General features: G+C 46.0%; 1 protein-coding gene across 1 annotated transcript in view; it reads left to right on the forward strand.

Moving 5' to 3' along the window:
• The window catches only part of SGIP1 (SH3GL interacting endocytic adaptor 1), a 130,088-nt gene that overhangs the window by 77,687 nt on the left and 26,210 nt on the right, over positions 1–26,191 (forward strand). The window contains exons 10-16 of the mRNA XM_088442384.1: positions 287–354; positions 738–830; positions 2,390–2,464; positions 2,870–3,334; positions 11,369–11,493; positions 11,887–12,013; positions 23,478–23,537. Coding sequence (XP_088298510.1) covers positions 287–354; positions 738–830; positions 2,390–2,464; positions 2,870–3,334; positions 11,369–11,493; positions 11,887–12,013; positions 23,478–23,537 — 1,013 coding nt within the window. The remainder of the gene's footprint in view (positions 1–286; positions 355–737; positions 831–2,389; positions 2,465–2,869; positions 3,335–11,368; positions 11,494–11,886; positions 12,014–23,477; positions 23,538–26,191) is intronic.

The following is a 26,191-nucleotide window of genomic DNA, read 5'->3' on the forward strand; positions in this document are numbered from 1 at the left end:
CACTTTGCTCGAACCGTTAATGAGTAGACGTAAGCAGCGTGGCACCCTACGGATGTTGCCAGGTTGGTCACATACCCGTTCTGTCAGTGTGTTAGGACACGCTTGGCTGCTGCAGAGTTCCTGCTCACGTCCTTAACCACATTAGATTGGTTTCCGGCTGTTTTGCTTCTTGGCACAAGGATTTTATATCGCAGAGTTTTGAGAGCTCATCATCTAAGGTGCCCCTTTGTGAGTAATCAAATTATTTTTCTAAATTCATGTTTGTTTGTTTTTTGATAAACTTTAGTAAGAAAGCTCCGGTGGAATTATTCGGTCCTCCTCTAGAATCTGCCTTCGAAAGTCCAAAGTCTGAAGGTCAGTTCCGTTCCTGAAGCTCCAGCTTCACTGTTTGTTGCATGGACCTATTGTGTTTCCATCGCTCAGCTGAAGATATGACTAATCTCGCTTTACTAAGTGTGATCAGGACATTGAATAGACCAGTGGATCTTAAACCATGTCCTCAGGACCCCTAACCGTTCATATTTTCCAGACCACCCTCCTGGGCACAGGTGTAGTCATTAGTAAACGTCACATCTTAAAAGATGTTGTGCATACAGGTGATATGGAAAACATGAACTGCTAGGTGTCCTGAGGAAGTTTGAGAACTGCCGAAATAGACTATAGGGAGTATACGTTGGGACTATAGGGAGTATAGTTTTATATGTTGTCTGTTACTTTAATGAAGTTCTCTATCTCAGTTCCACTAGATCAGTCAGAGATATGGGGGGCTGCTCAAATAAGCCCCAAAGCTACGGAGTCGCCCAAGCTGTCCCGACAATTCCCAGCGGGAAGTAAGTCATGTTCTCTGTCTCACTGTATCTGAATGATGAATGCAACCGTTACGTTTCCAAATCAAATGATGGTCGAGGGATATAGAATGTATTTTACTGGTCTGCGTCAGGGGAAAGAAGCCTGTGACCTTTTCCAGCTGGGGGAAGCCTGGATATTGTGGGACTTGGGATCCACAACCACAGAAGAGTTCTAAAAAGCCTGAATCTGTACTGTGAGGTCTCTGGGTCGCGGCTGCGGGGTGTGAGGTCTCTGGGTTGCGGCTGCGGGGCGTGAGGTCTCTGGGTCGCGGCTGCGGGGAGTGAGGTCTCTGGGTCGCGGCTGCGGGGCGTGAGGTCTCTGGGTCGCGGCTGCGGGGCGTGAGGTCTCTGGGTCGCGGCTGCGGGGCGTGAGGTCTCTGGGTCGCGGCTGCGGGGCGTGAGGTCTCTGGGTCGCGGCTGCGGGGCGTGAGGTCTCTGGGTCGCGGCTGCGGGGCGTGAGGTCTCTGGGTCGCGGCTTCGGGGCGTGAGGTCTCTGGGTCGCGGCTGCGGGGCGTGAGGTCTCTGGGTCGTGGCTGCGGGGCGCGAGGTCACTGGGTCGCGAGGTCACTTCTATGAGATGTGATAAGTTCCTTTATTCATGTTTGAAAAATCTAGATTGATCTATATCTGCCATGGACTATATGCTGTCCGCTTCATAGTTTATATTCTAGTATCTCTAGAAATGATAGCAGGTAATTAGTCAGTGTAACATTTATATCAGAACTGATCTGCGCTTATCCAATTCATGTTTCTATCCTTTTATTGTTCTCATTTCTGGGAATTTATAGCAGTCATCTATTGCTCTTCTCGCTGTCTCCATCTCATCCAGTCTCCTCGTAGTGTAATGAAATGTATTAATCGTGTCCTCTGTTTTCTTTGTGTCTGTTTTTTTTTCTAGTGTCAATTTATTACCTGCTGCTTTTTTCATTCATTTTGAGTAACAATTGCCAATTATTTTTATCAGTGCCCCCCATTGTCCAACTACATAGGCGTCTGTTAGCAGTATTATTGGCATGCTTTATATCGCACCAACATATTACGCTGTGTTCTACAGTTACAGGTTATTTATCCAAACCAATTCCTGCCCCGCTGGGACCTACGATCTGAATTCCCCAGCACATAGTGGCATACATGCGCACGGCTATACGACCATCACATGCGTTAGCAGCTCATTAACTTAGCACTATGCTTTTGCAGTATGGGAGGAAATTGGGGAAACTCAAATCAAAAACCAAGACCACATACAAACCCGCACCCATCACATGGGACAGTAGCTTCCATCTTTTGGATGATTGTTTGGATCCTTGTCCCCTACACCCCCCCTTGATTCAAGGTCCTGTGTGCATCGCACACCCCCCCCCCCTTTATTATAACTACGCCACTGATTGCACCATAATCGGGTATTGTGCTCCTTATAAGATGGCATCACCGCAGCGATGTATCATGGAGTCAGCTATTCTCATGTGTGACACAGAAAGTACCGGTAATGAACATTTCTAGGTGATTATTTCATGGCCTTTGTGTTAAATTGTGTTTTTCAGCACCTCCACCCATTCCACCCAAAAATATTCCTGCCACCCCACCCAGAAGCGCATCCCCATTGCCAGCTGGAGTAGGTGAGTGTCGGGCCCTGTGTTAGCACAGTTATATTCCTCTATATACCTTGAGATGAGTACATATAGACCCCCTTGCAGTGTAGTGCCCCTGGCCGCAATCCTATTCAACCCCATTATTATATGCACTGCTGACTTCTATTATTACATGCATTACTCTGTAGTGAACACTGCAAACTGGCACCCTAATGATCCCTATGCTAAGCTGAGAGTTGATCCCTACACTGGATGGCGCAGTATATGTAGTGTCCGTGCTAAGCCGTAGACTTTCAAGTCCATTTAAAAGGACACTCAGAGCTCATTGATCAACATATTATTATACTGTACTCTCTCATTCCACATGACAAACGGCGTTCAGACATCTGCATTATAAAAACTTTTTTTTTTATTTTTTTATTATTATTGTAGATCAAGCAGCAGCCGCAGGAGGTGAGCAGAGAGAAACAGATACTAGAGACGAACAACTTGCAACAATCAATGACTTGGACAGTGTATTCGGCCCTGTATTATCCCCCAAATCTGTAGCCATCACGTCCGAAGACAAATGGGTCAGGTTTTCCGAACCCTCCCCAGAACAGATTTCCCCTTCTCCCCCTCCCACAACGAGAGCTGAGTCGCCCCCGGCTGAAGAACCGGAAAGTCCCTGTGAACCACCTCCCCCTACGGTAACATGCCGCAATATACCGTCCCCGCTCAATCTGGAAGAGGTACACAAGAAAATGGCAGAACAATCATTCGCAAAAGAGGACACGTTGGAGACAGCAGCGTCTCCGAAAGATGTTGGGCTTGGGCAGAGAGCTACCCCTCCCCCACCTCCACCCCCCACATACAGAGCTGTGGTGTCCTCTCCAGGACCTAGTGGCAGCGCAAGTGGTACGTATTATGTCCGCCATCTACAAGTATCTTGTTTTTTAAACTTTAAAGCTTCGAGATAAATGTGTAATGGGGGAGCGGTCATTTAAATGTGAATTGAACGCTTTACAAATAACTGTCAAAAAGGTCATTAGTTCATATTATCTCAATTGCACAGCACAATATATTTAAACCGTCACCTTCATTTTTAAGTATGTGTAGCCCATTATTTAGTCAGATGGTCTCGCTCCTATTGCTCGCAGTGATTGAGCCACAGCGCAGTGGTGTTTTGTCGCAATTTGTTGGTGAGCATTTGCAGTGCATCCGGAAAGTATTCACAACGCTTCACTTTTTCCACGTTTTGTTATGTTACAGCCTTATTCCAAAATGGAATAAATTCATTTTTGTCCTCAAATTTCTACACACAATACCCCATAATGACAACGTGTAAAAAGTTTTTTTGAGATTTTTGTAAATTTAATAAAAAAAACAAAACACTAAGAAATCACATGTACATAAGTATTCATGGCCTTTGCCATGACGCTCATAATTGAGCTCAGGTGCATCCTGTTTCCACTGATCATCCTTGAGATGTTCCTACAGCTTAATTGGAATCCACCTGTGGTAAATTCAGTTGTTTGGACATTATTTTGAAAGGTATACACCTGTCTATATAAGGTCCCACACTTGACAGTGCATGTCAGAGCACAAACCAAGCATGAAGTCCAAGGAATTGTCTATAGACCTCCGAGACAGGATTGTCTCGAGGCACAAATCTGGGGAAGGGTACAGAAAAATATCTGCTGCTTTGAAGGTCCCAATGAGCACAGTGGCCTCCATCATCCGTAAATGGAAGAAGTTCGGAACCACCAGGACTCTTCCTAGAGTTGACCGGCCGTCTAAACTGAGCGATCGGGGTAGAAGGGCCCTAGTCAGGGAGGTGACCAAGAACCCGATGGTCACTCTGTCAGAGCTACAGCATTTCTCTGTGGATAGAGGAGAACCTTCCAGAAGGACAACCATCTCTGCAGCAATCCACCATCAGGCCTGTATATATGGCCAGATGGACTCCACTCCTTAGTAAAAAGCACATGGCAACCCACCTGGAGTGCCAAAATGCACCTGAAGGACACTCAGGTCTGATGAGACAAAGATTGAACTATTTGGCGTGAATGCCAGGTGATGTGTTTGGAGCAAACCAGGCACCGCTCATCACCAGGCCAATACCATCCCTACAGTGAAGCATGGTGGTGGCAGCATCGTGCTGTGGGGATGTTTTTCAGCGGCAAGAACTGGGAGACTAGTCAGGATAGAGGGAAAGATGAATGCAGCAATGTACAGAGACATCCTGGATGAAATCCTGCTCCAGAGAGCTGTTGACCTCAGACTGGGGCGACGGTTCATCTTTCAGCAGGACAACGACCCTAAGCACACAGCCAAGATATCAAAGGAGTGGCTCCAGGACAACTCTGCAATGTCCTTGAGTAGCCCAGCCAGAGCCCAGACTTGAATCCGGTTGAACATCTCTGGAGAGACCTGAAAATGGCTGTGCACCGACGCTTCCCATCCAACCTGATGGAGCTTGAGAGGTGTTGCAAAGAGGAATGGGCGAACCTGCCCAAAGATAGGTGTGCCAAGCTCGTGGCATCATATTCAAAAAGACTTGAGGCTGTAATTGCTGCAAAGGTGCATCAATAAAGTATTGAGCAAAGGTTGTGAATACTTATGCACATGTGATTTCTTAGTTGTTGGTTTTTTTTAAAATTAAATTTGCAAAAATCGCCAAAAAAACTTTTTACGCGTTGTCATTATGAGGTATTGTGTGTAGAATTTTGAGGACAAAAATTAATTTATTCCATTTTGGAATAAGGCTGTAACATTGCAAAATGTGGAAAAAGTGAAGCGCTGTGAATACTTTCCGGATGCACCGTACAAAAGAAATAGAGATAATTTTGACAGGGAGAAGTTTCTAGTAAATAATGATTTTCCTCGTACAAACACTGGCCCTCATTCAGACCCACTCGCGAGCGGCTGTCCGCTCGCAAGTGGGTCGATGGTCCCCACTGCGCATGCGCGAGACCCGACGAGCGAAGGACTTTCCTTCGCTCGGAGTGTCTCATCAAAGGGGGCGTGCTGTCGATGGTGACTGACAGCACGCCCCCTTTGGTGGGCGTGCTGGGGGCGTGCCTGCCAGACGGAGGCGTTCCCAAGGGAATGCCTACTGTCTGAAGCCGGCCCCACTGACATCACTAGTGATGTCAGTGGGAGTGATTTTGGCTCTGATAGAGCCAAAATCACTCCTGGCCTTGCGGTTGAAAAACCCAACCGCAGGCTTTCGCCCGCAGTTTCGATGGTCGCGATGGTCAAGACCATCGCGACCATCTTGTTGCACGCTCGTATATGCTGTGGGTGGTGGGCCCTGATTCAGAGCGAGCGCTCTGGTCAGAGCGTCCGGCTCTGAATCAGGGCCATTGTTCATTCTAGCACCCTGCACCTGTCACACCTCGTGCAGTTCCTCTTTCCTGTCTGGGGTGTCGCTCTCTGCTCTGGTGCTTCTAGCACACACATCTGATGCAACAACCTGCTGAGATATCACACCCGTGTGTGCTAGAAGCACCAGAGCAAAGAGCGACGCCCCAGCTAGGAAAGAGGAACTGCACGAGGTGTGACAGGCGCAGGGTGCTAGAATGAACACTAACAACGTAATCTCTTTCCCGGAGCACCGCTGAAGCTGTGTGGAGCTAGGGTGACATTTTTGTCGTATGTTTTCCAGTTGCAATAAGAAGCTAAATAGTGAATATAATTATTTTAGCCGTGACCTATAGGTAATTTGCAGCAATCCTTTACTCCATGTAAACATAATAGGGAAGAATTACAGCATTTTTTTTAATTTTTTTTTAATTTAGTTGGCTATGTATTGTCTGAAGCTAAGAATATTTCTTTTTTTTAAAGTGCAAGATGTAATTTAGGAAATACATTTCTAAAAGGGATTAAGGTGCAATGCCTCCCGCCGTTTAATAAATTGCATTATAGACCGACACGGAGCCCTGTATTTTATCAATCAACTAATTGAAAATGGAATTTTATGTAAACCGCAATCTTTGAATATGCTGCAGTTTGGTAAATTATGATCTGTGGCCTTGATTCAGAGCCGGTCGCTATTAGCGCTCGCTCGTTCAGAAAAAGGGGGTGGCTATTCAAATGAACCGTTCGCTCTTTGCGGTCTGTTGCCGCCTCTATGTCTGAACGATCGAACAAAACATGCGGTAGTTTTTCTGATAAAAACGCCCCCTGGCCGCTCGCATCATACGTCATGTCCGGTATTTATTAGATGAATCGAGTACATCGACCAGCGTATGAACTGCTCGCTATTCTTGTGGTTGGTTTTTCCTACCACAAATTTGCGAGCAGTTCTGACTATAAAATAACCCAGTGACGTGGTCAATGACGCTGGTGTATTAATTATGCACACCCATAAAACGCCCGTTTTGACCTTTAAGCACGCCTGCGTTCTGATCTTCACTCCCCGTTTTCAAGCACCTTCCCCTGTTACCACCCACATACGCCTCCTCCTGTCACTCATATTAGCAGGCATTCACTGTTTAGCGAACAAACGATTTTCGGCCGCACTGACTGGTTCGCGCATGCGTATTACGATCCGTACGCATGCGCAGTTGGGCAAACATCGCTCGGAACGAATGAGCGGCCGCTTACGAGCGGCTCTGAATCAGGCCCTGTGTTTGTTTTCTGACTTTTGCAGATTGAGTTAAATTAACCTTGGGCCTGATTCATTACGGATCGCAATTGTGATTACGCACGCAGACCGCCGATTGTTGTGTCCCAGCGCATGTGTACGCATCGCAGTGCGCGAAGCTATCACTGCGATCGGACTGCAATCGCAGAGACCACCCAGACTGGTCGGCGAAAAACGCAGGCGTGACAGTGCGTTTGAACGCCGTTACAGGGTTGTGCATAAATTAGCCACAGCAATTGCATACGCAGCTTGTGCTCTCACTGTGTACAGGATGGTTAGCAATTTCTGAGTAAGGTCTGACCTGGTGTAATGGTGAGGCTCCGATGTTACTTGATGGTACCGATGTTTTTGCAGACTTGAAAGGTATTACGGAGGTGAGTGAGGGGAAGTGGGCGTCTTTATGTTGTGCTGCGACGACATAGCGATTGCATACATTAGCATATTTTCGCAGTGGGTCTGCGTGCGTAATCGCAACTGCGATCCATAATGAATCAGGCCCCTTGTTCCGATATCTGAAATTGCTGTCGTTATTCTAATTTAACCTAGTTTTAGGATTGTTTGACGGAGTGCTTAACATTGTAAAACACAACCCTAATTTTAAAATAACTTTTTTATAACGTTTCGATGAGGATATAGTATATTTGCTGGCTCCTGTTATTTGCTTCTTAATTAAAAATATCCTTATACACGAGTCCCAGCACAAAATCTCCTTATTAAATAAATATAAAATATGAATGTCCTGGCTAATCGTTTGAAATTGATCAAAAGAGACTTGATACAACCTGACCCAGACTGCCGGCCAGATGTACCAAGCCTCGGAGAGGGATAAAGGGGAGAAGTCGTCCAAAGCCACCATCTAGTGTCTATTTGTCATTTCATGGACGTTGGTGCAGATGTATTATAGGTGCACGGATCGTGCCGCAATAGGTCTTCCTATGTAGCCTCTTTACCAAGGCAAAGCAGGAACTGTACCAGTGAGATGTGTTATTATCTGTTCTGCCAAAGTCCCCCTTCCAGAGATCCCTGCCAGACCCCACAGCGCATCAGCCCTGTACTGCTGCGGTGTCTAACCTCCTGGCCAGCTCCAGTGGGCATGCGCGGGATCTCCCATGCCCAGGCTGGTGCCCAGTAGCCGCTGCAGCCAGGGACAGTGCTGTGCATGCGGCAACGACAGCTGCAGCTGTCTAAATCGATACCTGAACCTTTCTGAACGGTCATTACCACGGAACATTCATACGTTCGCCTTTCCATTGGCGGCACTATCTTGTAGATCGGGAGAGAAATGATTGGGACACACAGCTGCCCGGGCATTTTAAACACATTAACTCATAGGGGAGAAGCGTACGTGTGCTGATACCATTGAACCCTATAACGTCCCTTCATACATCTCCCCCTGTGCTGGATAAATGACATGTAGAAGCTGATTGGTTACTTTTCCACTTTTTCTCCCTCCGAGGCTTGATGCATCTCTCCCTGTAATTCTTTCCCAGGGGGCTTCCATTGGCAATATATACGCCTGCTATTAGCAACTACGATGCTTCCAGTTGGATAGTCGTAGAGATGTGGGTCCAGTTGGGTTGAATATTGTTTTTGAACCCTCAATGGTCTTCACGACAGACACCAGGAAGGCTTTAGGTTCAGCTGCTTGATACCACATTTACCTATGTTGAGGTCTGGTTTTTTTTTTGGGGGGGGGGGGTTATTAAGAAAATCAGTTCTTATTTATAGGAAAAGATCAGAAAGACTGTAACTTTTTGGGGAACCTTTCCGGGCTGTCCCCCCTCGTACTTTTTAAACGTCCCATTACAGCTGTTGGTTCGTGTTTTAAGTCCTCTATAATCCTATACAGTATGCTCACCAGTTTTATACATATCTTTTATCATCCTGATGTTCTTTTGTTGTACATTTCGCATAAAGTAACTATCAAAAAGAATTCTTTGGTTTATTATAGGATTTTTTTTTTTAATGTTTTGCCACAAATTTGAAATCGATTTATGATTGAAACTATAAACTTGTCATTAACAAAAAAAATAAGAAACTTTAGTTTCTTGGGTGAATTTGCTTTTCATACATTGTTACAATATCACATACTATGTCAGTGTTTGTACCCTTGCTGCTTTATTTATGATTTAACACCTGCAAGGTAAATGCAGCAGTTTATATAAAAGAGGAAATTGACGGCATCATTCTAGGAATTACCTGTAGGATCGTCCTGATTTGCAGGTTGCAGAGTGCCTGATATTATTGCTGTGACCTATCTCATTTGTGATACACCAGATATTGGACTGAGCAGCAGCTGTATCCTATAATATCTCTTTGAGACGTTAAATCAATACTTGTTTTTTTTCTAATATTTTCAAGAGCGTAGAATTTGTTACTGAAATGTCTCACATTTCAGTCCTCTATTCCATCATGCTCTCCTCGTATCGGGAATACTGGGTTCGTGCCTACTATTTTGTGCAGCGGTTTCGATGTCTGGGTAACCCGCTGTCCATAGAAGCGTAAGGTTACTCGATACGGATTCTAATGAGGCGCTGCCTTTCAAGGGTTTGTCATCCCCATTAAATATTCTTTTATCCCATTTTTGCCCTTTTATGTCCAGGCAAAACAATATGACGATCTATCTCTATTTATGGCTACCACAGATAGTTTAGTGAATGGGATCATTAAATAATTATAAATACACAACGGGTCAGGTTAGATTGTGGCCTTTGTATGCATTACCATGTGATTGTACGTCTGAGATTGCCCTGTGACAGAGGGCATTTCCTTTCATTGATGTGTCTGATTTTTATAATAAAACATGGCTCATTTCTACCTACAAACAGTGTCAATTGGTGTAAATTGGAGAGGAAAATTGCATGTATTTTTATTTTATATTCTGTTGTTTTATTTTTCGGTCTGTTAGATTTAGTTCAGGTATTGGTAACATTTATATGGACTGTGGTATCGTCTCCTGGCTGTAAGCTCAGGCTGTAAGCTCAGACAAAAAGAGAATTCTGTGCAGAATCCAACAACTGCCCCAATTGCAATTTTATTTATTTTTGTATTATTTTCTTTTGTATACCGCAGCAATGTTTTTGTTTTTTTTTAGATTATATGTTTTAGTTGGATTAGATTGTTTGTTTGATTTATGCATCTAGTTATATAGTTATTTATATTAATGTAGTGTGGCCTTTGTAGTCCAATGTTCTCCCCAGAAATTTTTTCCTGCCGGGTGGCATCCAGAAGTAGCCCGGGTGGGGGCCTTCGCAATTATGCGCGCGCTGGGAAAAGGGGTATCACCCAGACCAATCCAGCCCGACATGTCTCAGGCTGCTCCCCCACTGGCTCTCAGTAAAAGGTGCCCATTATGCAGTGCCCCCTGTATTTGTGCCCTTTATACAGTGCCCCTTGTAGTTTTTTCCCCTTTATGCATTGCCCCCTGTAGTTTAGCTTTGCCCTTATGCAGTGCCCCCTGGCTGAAGTAGTACGCGCAGACTGGTCCCTTTATGTAGTGCCCCCAGGCTTAAATAGTGCCCCCAGGTTGGCCCCTTATGCAGTGCCCCCAGGTTTAAATTGTCCCTTATGCAGTGCCCCCAGGTTGCCCCCTTTATGCAGTGCCCCCAGGCTGGCTCCTTTATGCAGTGCCCCCAGGCTGGCTCCTTTATGCAGTGCCCCCAGGCTGGCCCCTTTGTGCAGTGCCCCCAGGCTGGGGCCTTTATGCAGTGCCCCCAGACTTAAATAGTGCCCTCAGATTGGTCCCAGCCCCAGCACTTACCTTTACTTGCTGGCCGCTCTCCAGCTCCCGCTGCCTCGCGCTGACTGGATCTATCTAGATCCAGCAGGCGCGTGGGGCAGGCTCCTCACGTCGCGGGTGATGTCATGACGTCACCCGCGCAGTGCATCACTGGGAACACTGGCCTCTGAAGTGATCTGAGGCTTCTTTAGCCTCCGGTCACTTCAGAGACCAGCGTTCCACAGCGGGGGTCGGCGTGGGAAAGTGCCGGGCGGCAGGCTGTTTCTGCTAGGCGATGTGCCCGCAGAAAACAGCCTGGGGAGAACACTGTAGTCTTAATATTTGGGCCGAAACGTCTTATTTGTTGTAGCATATTGATTGTATTTGTATGGCATGCGATTAGAAAGTTTTCTGCTGTTAATTAATATTATTGATGAGAATCTATGAGCATGTGAATACGCTCCGCATAGGTCACTGTCAGAACTGGTTACTGTAAGGTCAGGAACAGCGAGTGTCTGCCTCCTATTGAAGGGGTTTTTAATTTGCCGTCTAAAAGGATTCTCTTTACCACTGTCCCTTTAAGGAACATCATCACCTGCTCGTCCAGCAACCCCTCTTGCCACCTGCAGTACAACCCCTCCCCCACCACCTCCTCGCCCAACGTCTCGGCCCAAGCTACCTCCCGGGAAGCCTACAGTAACAGATGTGGTGAGTGTTTGCTACACTTTTATTGATGTTAGAGCTACAGTAGGTGACCTGCAGCACTGCTGGATCTGGGGGGAACTGATGGCACTGCTGGATTTGGGGGGGGGGACTGATGGACTTGCTGGAGTTGGGGGGGGACGACGACGACCGGCGGCACTGTAGAAATTGGGTGTTGTTCAATTGCAGGCATTAGGGGTGCTGCATGTTACTCAAGCTGAACTTTGCACCTAAACCAGGGTTACTGCATTGACTTGATTTACAAATTGTTAGACTTATCTGTACTGTCAACCAGCATTATATGTAGGGAATGGGGTATCCCCTAACATCTGTCCACTAAAACTGTGTCATTTACTGTGTAGTAATCCTGTGTTCTAACCCACTAACTGTCTCCCACAGTCACGGCCATTCAGTCCCCCCGTCCACTCGTCCAGCCCGCCTCCCATCGCCCCTCTGGCCCGCGCCGAGAGCACCTCCTCCATTTCTTCTGCGACCTCCCTGAGTGCGGCCACAACACCGACAGTTGGTAAAAGCTTTTCTTTTTTTCCCTCCTGTATTCCATGTGGTTTTGTGTTCTTGTCCGTCTCACCTTAGACAACAGTATACATTACATTACAAAGATAAACTCTCTTCTCACCAGTGATTTATTATTCAGGGGGTGCTAGAAACTAGACCTGACCTATTGTAAATTCCCGGCTCTGACTGTTGGCTGTTTGTACTGTGCCCGTACATACACCATAGAGCAGGGGACATTTGCCCTCCCTGGCCATGCTTGTATACCTCCGATTGCAGAATATCCGCACACCTCATTGCTCATTACTGGTAAGGAAGGCGCCTGGCACATCACTGTAGTGACATTTTACCCAGCTGACGCTGCTTTCTCCTATTAACCCTTTTTATTGCTGCTTCTGAAAACCCTGGGTGCATCTTTCATATGTTTAATACTTTGCATTGTTCTTTGTATTGCTTTTTGAAACGCTTTTGGCTTTGCCCCGCATGTTCATCTGAATCCTGAGCTCAATCTCTTAACAAAGCCGGTAGCTAAACTTTCATCTAAATACCCTCATCCTGAAATTCATGCCCCACTCTCAGTGCTCGTCCTCTTCCCATCCGTCCGTAGTGTGCCGCTTTCTCCTACAGATGGGTGACGGATGCGAGCGCTGTACAGACGTGATAGAAGGGGGATTACGTCCCCCTTTTGTTGTCTTGTCTGTGTCCTGCCGTCCGCTTTGTTTAGAACCCCTGCAGACTATTAGTTACTCTATAGACCTTGGGCTATATTTACAAAGACACAGCTTCTTGGTGGGTTGGAGCTGAAAATTTAAAGCGGCGCTCACATTCAGCGTCAAGCGCGTTGGGCTTTACAATGAACGGAAGTGCCGCTTTGAATTTTCAATTCCAACTCGCCAAAAAGCGGCATCTTACACAGCCACCGCATCATAAATATGGCCCCTGATCTTTATGCGAGTATCTGTGTGTCCTATGTTCCCCTTTCATAATAAATAAAAAGAAATCACAGTGATGGTTGGCAAAACATCCATGCAAGTCCTCATCGTACAGTAGAAGGGCAAGTCTGTGATTGTTCCTCCATAGGGCAAGGTGAGTATCGCAGGGACAGGGTTCCAGAGGCAATGTGACTGCCAGGAAGAGTCCCCCAACCCACCCCAGGAGTTTAGCCCTGGTCTTAGGTCACTGCACTTTTCAGAACTTACTTGCTCCCAATCTACAATACTTCCCCTGTCAGTTGTCACCCTCTAGTGAGGAAGCACGTGGTGATTGATGTGTGTGTCACTGTACTCTTCCTCCTCCTCTTCATGGAGACACTGAGATGAGAACTAGTACTGCTGTACAGGATGAAGGATGTATCCCCAGGTGAGCTTCGGATAGGAGGGCAAGAGCGTGCTATGCAGGCTGGGTCTTGGGCAACGTATATATCGGGAATAACCTGTAGCCTAAGTTCTTTTCAACACACTTTCCGGAAAAGCTACTAAACGATAAGGAATACATTTTCCTCTGTGATCAATCGTCCAACCTAAATGTTTAGGAGGACATATGTACCAGACCTGTGCACTATTCTGTTACACAGAGATGTATAGGTTGTGTTGTAGTAAAACCTGGCAGTAATCTGTTCCAGTGCTCAAGCGAGGCGCCCTCCCATGGCCAATTAGCATATCCTCCAGTTCTCGGGGATAGAGGAGATCCCTCTGATGGGGACTAGTATGTGGAGCAATAGCTGATGATTTGTTCTTTCTTGCTGTTCCTTGTTTCTCAAAAGTCTTTGATTCAATCTGAAAAAAAAAAAAAAAATGCTGGATGCTGTCATATTTATAGGAGAGTTTGTCCCACATCCCAGTCACTGTCTCGAGTTGACTTAACTTCCCGCTTTATTAGCAATAGTTTGCATTTAATTCTCACATTGCCGTCGTGTTTTAATTAGCCGTGGAAAGAATAATCTTTCTGCTATCACAGACTTCATTCTGAACGTATACAGTGCGTTACCTGCATCGCGAGAGACTGATCATGGCAGCCCGCGGCTCCCAGACTGTCGTCACGACGAAAGGTTTCCACGACACTGAGCTTTAATATAATCTTTTACAGGTTTTTTTTTTTATTATTATTTTTTTATTCAAAACCGGATACATATTCCGAATTGAAGTTAACAGTAAATTCTGATATAATACGTAGAATATATACGTAGAGCTCAAAGCCACTGCCACCATCATTCTATCTGCTTACTTGGTTATTCATACAATGCTTTGTGCATGGCTTGGCTTTATGTGCTGGGTTTTATCTTTCATTTATCCCTCGTTTTTTTGATCATGATTTATCAGAAGGAGACGCATTAGCTGACAAGCGGCCACCGTTTGACAGGCGAGAGGCACCCGCAGGTACTGTACTAGAGTGGGGTGTTAGAATGAGGATCTAGGACAGGCTTTTACATGATGTGTAAAGTGGACGGTAGACGTGGGACATGGATAGAGTTTCCACTTGGGGAGCCATGGTTTAGGAATCGCCCTACCATCTTTTGTATGTCTCTTCTACTGGCTGACTATAAAAATCAGCTTTAGAAGCATTGAAATTGGACGTGACTATGTAGAGCGTGATGAGCTTCCCGCTGATGACTGTCCTGGCCTGTCCTGGGCAGTCTCTTAAAGGATACTGTCACATAAATGTCTTTGATGGATAAGAACCGCCCTCCCCCCCCCCAACTAGCAACACCGCTGGTGTTCCATGCTATGCCACGATTACCCGGAGGACTCCCCCCGAAGCAGCGCAGTGATGCTTATTGTCCAGGCCACAGGTTCTCAAACTCGGTCCTCAGGACCCTAAACAGTGCATGTTTTCTAGATCTCCTCACAGAATAAAGTAAAATAATTAGTTCCACCTATGGATTTTTTAAAAATGTGTCAGTGAGTAATGAATACATCTGTGCACATGCTGCGTAACCTGGAAAACGTGACCTGTTTCGGGTAGTGAGGACCGAGTTTGAGAACCACTGGTCCTGGCAATGAAAACCTACATATCAAACAGTGGGGCTTCATGGTTCTTAGTATTGAACCCCAACAGTTCTATTAGTTGTTGGGAGAGGGGGGTGTTAAAGTAAAAGGAAACTCTACAGTTTAGGTTGCTGCCTAAAGAGATTGAGCAGCAGAGTGTGGCTATTAGAGGGTAAGTGGACCGGTCAGAATGATATTGGCCAATGAGACATTGCAGGAAGGAAGGAACCTAAAGAAAGAAAACTCAGTGATGATAAAATCGTATCCAGTTAAGTAGACGACTGAGGTATGAGGTTTCATCCTCATGAATGAACGGCTCTCCGCCAGCAGTTCATTGCCCGGGTGTTACTTGCCTAATAGTTGGCGATCCTGGAATCTGCTTTGTGACTACACCTTTATTCACCTGGGGGCAGCTTCCATACACAGAGCATTTAATGCCTCGCCCCATGAATGCAACAAAAGGGCTTCCGTGCACATTGCATGACAGTTTCTCAGCTGCTTTACAAAGACACGGGCTAGTGAAGTCACCTACGCACAGTGGAGGGTGCCATGTTGTGCCTCATCCCTCGGGGTTGTCACTAGTTCATAGTGAATCGACAGGATGAATGTTGGACCAGCCCACAATATGGCTGCCTCCAGTGTGTATAGTTCACTTATCGGTTTGCACGCAGATAGAGGTAAAGGAACGTCCCACAGAGATCTGCGTAGTCGTACAGTCATACAGCCGTGTACATAGACCTCCCCTTATCCGAGAGATTTATTTTCAATTGTATTGTAAATATTCTACCATTGTTATTATCCCCTTGACCGCTAGTGAACAAATATTATTTATGGCATCACCCATTGATGCTCATAATTACAGATTTATTATGTTCTCTGTCCAAAAAGACTAAATATGTTTTTTTATTGAATGTAAAAGCAAACACATAATTAAACACATCTTTGAAAATAAACTCTCCATATAAGTAGTGTGTCTTCTTCAGGGTCCATAGGGCTCCACAGGGGGCGACAATGGGGTGTAGGTGGTACTTGGAGGACCGGACGACAACAACAGCAAAGCTTTTTTCTATCCCAGGATGATCTGGTCCTTCCCCTTATACCCCGCCCATAGCCTGAAGGCAACTCAGTTTTGTTGGTGTCCGGCAGGAGCTGGGTCACCGGTAGAACAGTGGGGCTGCTTCTAAGCAGCCCAAGCTTTATTTTAGGATTTATTTTCATTTTAATTTTTTACTACAGAGCAAGCAGTGCTAGACAGTCCCCTGGACCTCTGCACTGCTGCTCCATCACCCCTCTGCGGTGCCGCGACTCCAGTACTCTCGGCGGGGCTCCGAGGGGACCTAGCTAGCAGGGCTTCTCGGACCTCAGACTGCAGCCGTGACTCAAGGGGACAGGTAAGACGGGGACCCTTGTCTATGCGCAGTCTTACCTCCGGTCTCTGGAGACAGGCCGGAGGCGCTGATGTGGACACCGGTTCGTCCGGTACTCCACTAGACCACCAGGGTATAACCTATACTGGCACAGGGGACAGCTAAGACCAGGGACTCGGTGGTTGATGTCAGCATAGGGGAGAAGGTCCTCTCCCCCAGCTCAGGGCACCATCCACTGTGGTCTTGCCGCCCCTGAGCTGCTTCTCCCTCATCCTCCGCCCCCTCAGAACCTCACGGCAGCCATTTTGTGCAACAACCTCAGGTCTCCGGGAAAGCTGGGTCTGGTCTCCCTGGAGCCAGGTTATACAGCGCTATTTGCTACCAGCCACTGCGGTCTGTGTAGTTGAATTTAGGTCCCACTGCAGTTATATTGTATGCTGTGCATTGTATGTGACTTGTGCTAGCGCTGCTGTCTGTTTATTTTTCTCCACTGTATACCTTTCCCTTTTTTCATTATAACCCTGGAATACTGAGGTTTAGGAGGTTCACTGTACCTCACATCTACCTGTATTTGTGAGGGCTGTCACATACATATATCTTTGTTGTGCACTACACTGTGCCGTATTGTACATATATCTGGGTTGCTCACTGCACTGTGCCAGATTGTGTGCTATATTATCCTTGCAGCTATGTCTAGCAACGGCGAGAATAACAAACAGCCTGCTGCTTCCACTCTGGTTTCTTGTAAGTCCTGTTTCGCAGGCTTAGCTTCAGAGGATCTCATCAAGATGGTCTATGTGCATCTTGTTATATGGCACCTGGTCCATCAGCCCCTGCATCCTCTCCTCAGGATGTTGGCAAAAATTTTGGACCACCTAGTGAGCCCTGTGGTAGCTCCCCCTATGGGATGGCCACAGCAGGTACTCCCCGTGGGTAGACGTATTTTCTACCTTAGTGTAGAGTCTGGCGGTTCCCTCTACAGCCTTTCAACAGATGCTGCAAAAGGGCAGACCCTTACCCAGTAAACCTACTAAGTGTGCTGTGTTATCTTCCCAGTCCACCCAGCTATCAGATTCTGAGTTATCATCTGGAGAGGCAGAAGATGCAGACCTCTCCCACTCTGACTCCCCCTCGGGAGAGGAGGAGCCCCCCTCTAAATTGAATATACCTGCACTTGTGAGAGCTGTACATTGTATTCTTCAAATAGAAGAGGTAGAACCCACTCCTAAGGCAAAAGAGCCACTATTTAAGTGACTGAAGGTAAGAAGGTAGTTTTATCAGAGTTTCCTCACTTTATCAGCTATCTGATCTAATGAGTGAAGCATGGAATATGCCAAATAAAAGGTTTCAGCTACCTAAACACTTGATTTCTTTTTATCCTCTTCCAGCTACTGATTGCAACGTGACTGACACTCCTTGTTGTTAAGAATGCTACCCTATCTATCCATACAGCAACCTCCTTAAAGGAGACTACAGATAGAAAGATTGAAGCTTTCCTGAAATCTATATACTCTCTTACAGGAGCTATTACTCGTCCTGCCAGGGCTACGGCCTGGGTGGCAAAAGCCATTGACAGTTGGGCAGAGGCCCTAGAAGATACATTTCCCTCTGATACTTCGAGATAACAGCTGTCCTACATTTCTCATATTAGGGATGCAGCCTCCTATTTAGGAGAAGCAGCTGTGGATACTGGTCTCCTAGCTTCCAAGGCATCTGCTACTTCTGTCGTAGCCCGCCGTTTCACTTGGCTTCGCTCATGGGAGGCAGACTCAGACTCTAAAAAGGATATGGAGTCTCTGCCTTACTCTGGGGAGATCCTGTTTGGTCCAGAATTGGACAAGATTGTGACTACCTTGGCAGCTGCCAAGACTGCATTCTTGCCTTCTGCATCTACTACGAAGCATCAGATGTCATCCTTTCGTCCCCAGGAGAAAGCTAAAGGTCAGTCCTTTCCACGGCAGTCGACATCCACAAAGGCCTCCAAGCCTAGGACCAAACAGGCCTGGACTACTAGAAGTCCACCTATCAAATCTGACGACAAGCCTGACTGGGTACGCCCTCTCATTCCCGAGGCGCCCCCTCCCTAGCAGTTCTTTTGCACAGGACCTTCAATCGGACCCAAGCTAAGCCCTGCGCCTCCAGAAGGCCATTCAGTCCTTGCTGCTCTCGGAGGTAATAATTCCGGTCCCCTCATCACAGCGAGGGACAGGTTATTATTCTACCCGTTTCTTGGTTCAGAAGCCCAACGGGTCTCATCAGCCTATCCTCAACCTCGAGTCTCTGCACAAGTTTATCAGGGTGCCCAGGTTTCGTATGGAAACCCTACGCTCTATTGTCCTGGCTATGGAGCCTGGGGACTTTATGGTGTCTCTGGACATTCAGGACGCTTACCTACATGTACCTATAGTGCCCTCTCATCAGCGATATCTCCGGTTTACTGTCCTACAGAAACATTGCCAATTTCAAGCACTGCCTTTTGGGCTTTCTACAGCTCTTCGGGTCTTTACCAAGATCATGGACTATCTTCGTCGTCAGGGAATCAGACTGCTCCCGTACTTGGACAATCTCTTGCTCTTAGCAAGCTTCCCAGAGATTCTTCACCGCCATCTACAAGCACCATTGCCTTTCTACAAACGCACAGTTAGCTGATCAACTGGAAAAAGTCTTCCCTGACCCCTTCTCAAAAAATGGTACATCTGCTAGCCTTCCTGGACTCTCTGGCTCAGAGAATCTTCCTAGAACAATACAATAACAATTTCCTCTTGAATGGCGCATGTTCCCGGTGGAACGAGATAAGGTTCTTGGATACAGAAGGTTAATTAAGCCACACAAACCAGTATCTTGAAAAAATATATAATTTATTACAACAAATAACAAGATATGGAAGAATAATAGTTACTTAGCTTCGGAATATAAGATGGTTACACGATCCAGGAGCCTCCTCTCAGAATAGAGCTAGAACGAACAATATCCTGGCCACCAGCTGCAGTCTAGTCCAGGCATAGGGCAGGCCAGTGGAAGCTTCTTTGTTCTTCGTTTATATAGTATCCTACTTATATACCCATCTAACTCTTACTAATATGGGCATAAACCTACTTCAAACTACTTTTATTGGTTAACTACTGATAAGGACTTTCTAAAACTTAACACAAGCGTACATTGCAGTAGACAACGCCTTGTGGATTTATGGCCTGTCTGCTTTCCACATTCCTATACCATTTCATGCCTGATACACCACTTCATGTCTGATACACACATAAGAACCATGAACAGAAATGGCTGTCAGTAGCCATTTTGCTATCCCAATACAGCGCATCAACACATACATAGATATATATGTCCTTACATGAATATAAACGTCCCAAAATTTTTACGGATATGTATTCTCCATATGAAGAACAAAAGGAAATTCCACTTCTTCAAACGTTTTTCTCAATATAAAAGAGAAATGGAGGACATAGTGCAATATAGCCAAAAATAAAGACAAATTTTATTGGACAATTACACTCACATTGAATGAATAAAATCAGACATGTAACCACAAAGGGTATATATAGTGGAAAGTAGCATCATGAGGAAGGACATTAGTCCGAAAAGCTTTAAGCGTGGTGATGACTATACTTTTGTGGAACTGCTGCCATCATCTTGGACTGTTACCTGTATGGGGGAGAGAGGATCCTGGAACTCATATCCTTCTATACCTGATGCCATCAAGGAGGGTAACTGATTGATGCACGGAGCGATTATCCACTATATATACCCTTTGTGGTTACATGTCTGATTTTATTAATTCAATGTGAGTGTAATTGTCCAATAAAATTTGTCTTTATTTTTGGCTATATTGCACTATGTCCTCCATTTCTCTTTTATATTGAGCTATTGAGAAAAACGTTTGAAGAAGTGGAATTTCCTTTCGTTCTTCATATGGAGGAGAATACATATCCATAAAAATTGTGGGACGTTTATATTCATTTAAGGACATATATATCTATGTATGTGTTGATGCGCCATTCAAGAGGAAATTATTATTGTATTGTTCTATTGATTTGAGGACTTTGTGGAGAGTCTTTTATTTCTCTTGTGGGCTGCAATCCACTGGTTTGCGCTGTCATTTCTAATATTCAGAGAATCTTCCTGACAGCAGACAAAATCTCTACACTATGGCAACGAGTGTGTAGGTTACTCCACAGTCACCGAGTGTCAATTCACTCTGCAATGTAGACCTTGAGATCCATGGTTTACACCTTCGACATGGTAGAGTTCGCTCAGTTCCACTCCAGGCCCCTACAACACCTGATCCTCTCCAGGTGGAATGGGCTGCCCCATCTGCTCAGATCCCAGATGATGGGCCTCTCTCCAGAGGTTCGCCTGTCACTATCCTGGTGGCTACAGACTTCCCATTTAAACAAGGGTCGCCCCTTTTGGATACCGTACTGGACACTCCTCACCACGGACCCAAGCCTCCGTGGGTGGGGCGCAGTGACCGGTCAGCACTCCTTCCAAGGACGCTGGACTCCAGCTGTGGCAATCTTGCCAATCAACGTCCTGGAACTCAGAGCCATCTACAAAGCCCTCACTCTAGCTCAGGATATTCTTCAGGGCAGGCCAATACGAGTACAGTCCGACAACGCCACGGCAGTGGCCTACCTCAATCACCAAAGAGGCACTCAAAGTCGGTCAGCAATGGCAGAAGTGTCTCGCATTCTCACATGGGCCGAAAGCCATCTCCGCAGTGTTCATCCCAGGAATTCTCAATTGGGAGGCGGATTTCCTCAGCCGTCGCGACGTGCATGCAGGGGAGTGGTCTCTACATCCAGAAGTCTTTCAGCTCCTGGTGGGCAAATGGGGTCTACCGGATGTGGACCTCATGGCCTCACAACTTCAAGCTTCCAGTGTACAGGGCCAGGACAAGGACCCCAATGCAGCCTTCGTGGACACATTATCTGTGAGGTGGACCTTCCATTTGGTGTTCCCCTTTCCTCCAGTCTCGCTTCTTCCTTGGGTTCTTCGGAAGTTCAAGCAAGAAGGGGGAACAGCCCTGTTGGTAGTTCCACCTTGGCTCAGATGCCATTGGTACTCCGACCTTCAAAGTCTCTCCATAGACGCTCCTCTCCAACTTCTTCCACGACCAGACCAGTTGTCTCAGGGTCCCTGTCTACATCTGGACCTGGCCCGTCTGTCTTTAACGGCTAGACTCTTGAGACATCTCTCCTAAGGTCTAAAGGGTTTTCTGGCTCTGTGGTCCAGACCATGCTCAGAGCTCGTAACCTGACCAGGATTTATCACCGGGTGTGGCATACATATTTCCAGTGGTGTGCTACTAGAAACTATGACCCTCAGGTTTTTAGGGTTTCTTGAATCCTTGCCTTGCTTTGAGCTGGATTGGATCTCTGACTCTGCCTAGCCTATCTGAAAGTGCACGTCTCTGCGCTGTCCATCTGGTTCCAGCGCCGAATTGCTACTCTACCAGATGTTCACACCTTCCTGCAGGGTGTTCTCCGTATGCAACCTCACTTTGTCCCTCCTGTGGCTGCCTGGGATTTGTCAGTTGTTCTCCAAGCACTTCAGGAAGCTCCATTTGAACCCCAGGATTCAGTAGACGTCAAATAGCTCTCTGCGAAGACGTTTTCTTCTGGCTTTAGCATCTGCCCGTAGAGTATCGGATTTAGGGGCACTCTCCTGTCGCTCCCCATTTCTGAGATTTCATCTGGACAGGGCTGTTCTTCGAACTCGTCCTGGCTTCCTTCCCAAGGTGGTCTCTCGTTTCCACCTTAATGAGGAAATCGTGCTTCCGGCCTTTCAATCACCAGACCCCTCAGCAGATGAGCCCTCTTTGGATGTGGTCCGTGCTCTGAAGATCTACGTGGACCGTACTAGTTCCATCAGGAAATAGGACTCCCTCTTTGTTCTATATGGATTCCGCAAGAAGGGATGGCCAGCTAACAAACATCCTCTGGCCAGATGGCTTCGCATGACTATCTCACAGCCTTACACGCAGACTGACATTCCTGTGCCGGCTACAGTATCTGCTCATTGTACTCGCTCTGTGGGTCCCTCGTGGGCAGTCCGCCATGACGCGTCTGCCGAACAACTATGCAAGGCCTTCTGTCCACACCTTTCTTAGTTTCTATGTCTTTTATATATTTGCCTCTCAGGATGCTTCCTTCGGGCGCCGGGTTCTCCTCTCAGCTCAGGAGCGGGACGCCCTTGAACAATTGCTTTGGGACATCCCCATTGTCTCCCCTGTGGAGCCCCATGGACCAAGTCCATAGGGTCCACAGGGCACCCGACCTGACGCACCTGGCTTCTAAGGGTTTCTTTTCTTGGTCACTTGTTTCCTTCTCTGTTGAGAGTGTGATTATTCAGTGTTACCAGTCTTCCTTCTCACCTATTCTGCTCCTGCCTTGGACTTGTTAACAAAACTGAGTTGCCTTCAGGCTGTGGGCGGGGTATAGGGGGATAAAAAAAAAAACTTTGCTGTTAATGTCTGGTCCTCCAAATACCACCTACACCCCATTGTCTCCCTGTGTACCCTATGGACTTCGAAGAAAGAGCGTTAACAAGGGTAAGTTTTACCATAACTCTCCTTTTTCCAATTTTAAAAAAATTTGTTGTATTGCACCTATTTCAGGATTTACTGCCATTAAAATGTCAAAATTTTGCATACTTATTTGAGCTAGCTTTGCTCCCATTAGAACAAAACAAAATAACGGTAATATTTTATTAAAGAGTCTGCAACTAGCTCTGCTGGGTGTAGTACCTATCACAGCCTGTGGTGGTGCAATATGGTGTTTTTGGACAGTGGTTAAAACTCCCTATACATGACAATAGCTTTACAGCATATATATACAGTACACGGACAATGTAGCACTATTTGAGGAATGGACTATTTCAATTTGTGCAATTTTTAAATGCCTGACTCAGTAACTTGGGAGTATATCTGTCACTCAACAGCGTTTAATAGATAATAAAGCAAGTGATATTTTTCCTCCAGACGTGTAGCAGACATGGCTTGCAGTACCATCTCCCAACCCATTACTTGTAGTGTTATCCTGCTCTGACTCTGTGTCCTTCTCTCTCCTCTCCCGAAACCTTCCCCATCCCGCTTCCATTCCTGTCCTCACAGAGAATGAACAGCCTTCCCTCATTTGGTTTGACAGAGGAAAGTTTTATTTGACTTTTGAAGGTAAGTAGTGCATAGCATACCAACCAGCCTGCCCCCCACCCCCCCTCCACCCCACTTACCTGCCCCGTAGTTCTGCCTGCATAGCGTAGATGCTATATCATTAACCCTTTCTGTTGCTGCTGGGGTTATAATGGCTTTGTGGTCACAGCACATGGATTTGGCTTCTTACTGGGGTCAAAGGTCACATGGTTCCTGCATACAGCATCCAGTCCGCATGTCTGATTGGTCATCGCTCAGCTCCATTCTATTGACCGGCTATGGCTCATGCACAGGATGCTCGGTGCTAATCTACTATGTGACAGGAAACGCACATTAACGTACATTTATCGCCCAAGCACATTAAAGTCATCCATTTTGTGGTCTAGACCAATATTCAGCCGTTTTGCAACCTCATGCCTCACCTGGTACCTTGCTCCTTTTCTCCTGACTATTGGTTAATGCTAGAAAATGACTGATTTCACTGTAAGTAGGTAATGGGTATACTTTAATGTGGAGGAAGTCCTATTGTGGGCTGAGCCTGTATTCAGCCTTTCAGTGCTCTAGGAAAGATGTACACCACGGAGGTATGAGGTGCTTTGTGCCTCATGTCTCAGTGATTTCATTAGTCCCAGGGAAGCTATTAAAAACATATTTTTTTTCAAGCACCAATACACTCAATTGGGGCCAAACAGTAGTACTCATACACAAAGGGGTAAGAGGCTATCAATTTACTAGGATTCGGTGTCTCCTTTGAATTGGCCATGAAGTACCTCACTGATGTCCTATAGTGCCTCACTAATTCTCCTATATTTATTCATTCCACAAAATGGCAGCCCCAGTTGATATTTATACTTCCATTGTACACCGAATTAAGTAGCTGGAGTGAAATATGTATAATATAATATATATTTTATAGATTATATACAGAAGCAGCTGTATGAGCACTACAATCCCAATTGACCTGTGAGCATTCTGGTGTTTATCCAGAAGCATTGTATTCTGATTTCAGGTACTAGCCTGCGAGATGCAGGCTCTGGCAAGGCTCCGATGAGTCTGTCCATAGTTTTAAAGCGGCAATCATTTAAAGGGCAAAATCAAGTTGGTGCCGCCCCTTAAATGATTGCCCCTTTAAAAATACGAGCAAACTCGCCGGAATCTTGCCAGAGCCTTCGTCTTGCAGGCTCTATTATATAAACCCCTAAGAATTCAGTGTGACAGCTTCCACTCACCTGAATGCTTGAAATGACATCTAGCTCCTTTCATTGGCAAAGCATACTGGGGCGTTCCCTGTCAAACGTCATCTACTAGAAATAAGCTGATGGGGCATTTCGTCCTTGTTAAAAGCTGAGATTCCAGCTTTCCTTTTGCAGCTGGGAAGCTATAGAGGTGAGCAGAAAGAAAGCTTGGTGGATGGAATTGCTGCTTAGGATTTGCAGATGGATCAGTGCCCAGGAGTCCTCGGAGCTCTGGTCATTAAATAAAACCTGCTTAGATGATATAACTAACCGTAATACAGTTTGGGAGATCAGCTGTACTCACTCTCCTATGTCATCACAATGAAACTTTTTTTTTAAAGTACAAATATAACTACATGTGAACCTCTTTGTGCTGCTGACTCATGTGCTGTGCTACATACTAAGTGACCGCTGCATGTACTGAATAGCGAGCATTGCTAGCGCATCCGCCGCACGTAGATTATATAAAGTGTGAATTCATTGAGTGTTAAAGGGGGACAGAATATTCAAAATGCAAGTTCAGCTTTCTGCTCTGGGCGATTGTGGGGAGTGGGTATTAGGCGAGAGATTGGTGCCCAAAGCGCTACCAGATCTTTCCAATCAATTGTTCATTGTGTTGTTTTTATTACAAACAATTGTATTTGGCCCCACCTCTGGCTCAGGAAGTATACAGTATGAAGGACAATTGCCTCCCTGCAATCCTGCATGTATCTGTATTGTTCATTCTAGCACCCTGCACCTGTCACAACACATGCAGTTCCACTTTCCTGCCTGGGGTGTCTGCTCTGGTGCTTCTAGCACACTCTGGTCTGTATTTCAGAAGTGTGTTGCATCAGCTGACTGTGCTAGAAAGTAGAGTGACACCCCAGGCAGGAAAGAGGAACTGCACGGGTTGTGACAGGTGCAGGGTGCTAGAATGAACACTATATCGGTATATGTCAGGATCCACTTGCCTGGTTACAGATGCCATATTTGTATCTGTGGTGAAAACCTACACCTATTCCGTTATTTTCCCTACTAGCGAGACGATCTATGTATTAAAACGTTCAGCTCCACAAATGTGTGTGACCGTGTGAGAAGTAGAACATGATTCCATCTAGAGCATTATGGCTCGTTCACAGGGACCTTTAATACCTGTTTATAGTATTTTGCTTTCAGGCATCTTTAACGCAATGCAAATGGCGTATATTTACTGCTGCGTTCATTATACGGCATCTGCAGTAGGCGTTGCAAACCTTCCATTTCTGTTTGGGTGCAGTAAAAGTTGGTATAAAAATGTTCTGAAAAAGTGAAGACCAGCAATATTCTTTGGAAAATTTGCAGGATAATCCACTATCATTCCAAATGCAATGAACCATATAATGAGATTATAAAATTTGTTCTAAATTGGGTATTTACAGGTCAAGGGGCCTGTTTATCATCTGTCTGGGTTTACACAGG

Source organism: Taudactylus pleione, unplaced genomic scaffold (assembly GCF_031769625.1).
Source record: "Taudactylus pleione unplaced genomic scaffold, aTauple2 ptg000310l, whole genome shotgun sequence".
Taxonomy (NCBI): Eukaryota; Metazoa; Chordata; class Amphibia; order Anura; family Myobatrachidae; genus Taudactylus; species Taudactylus pleione.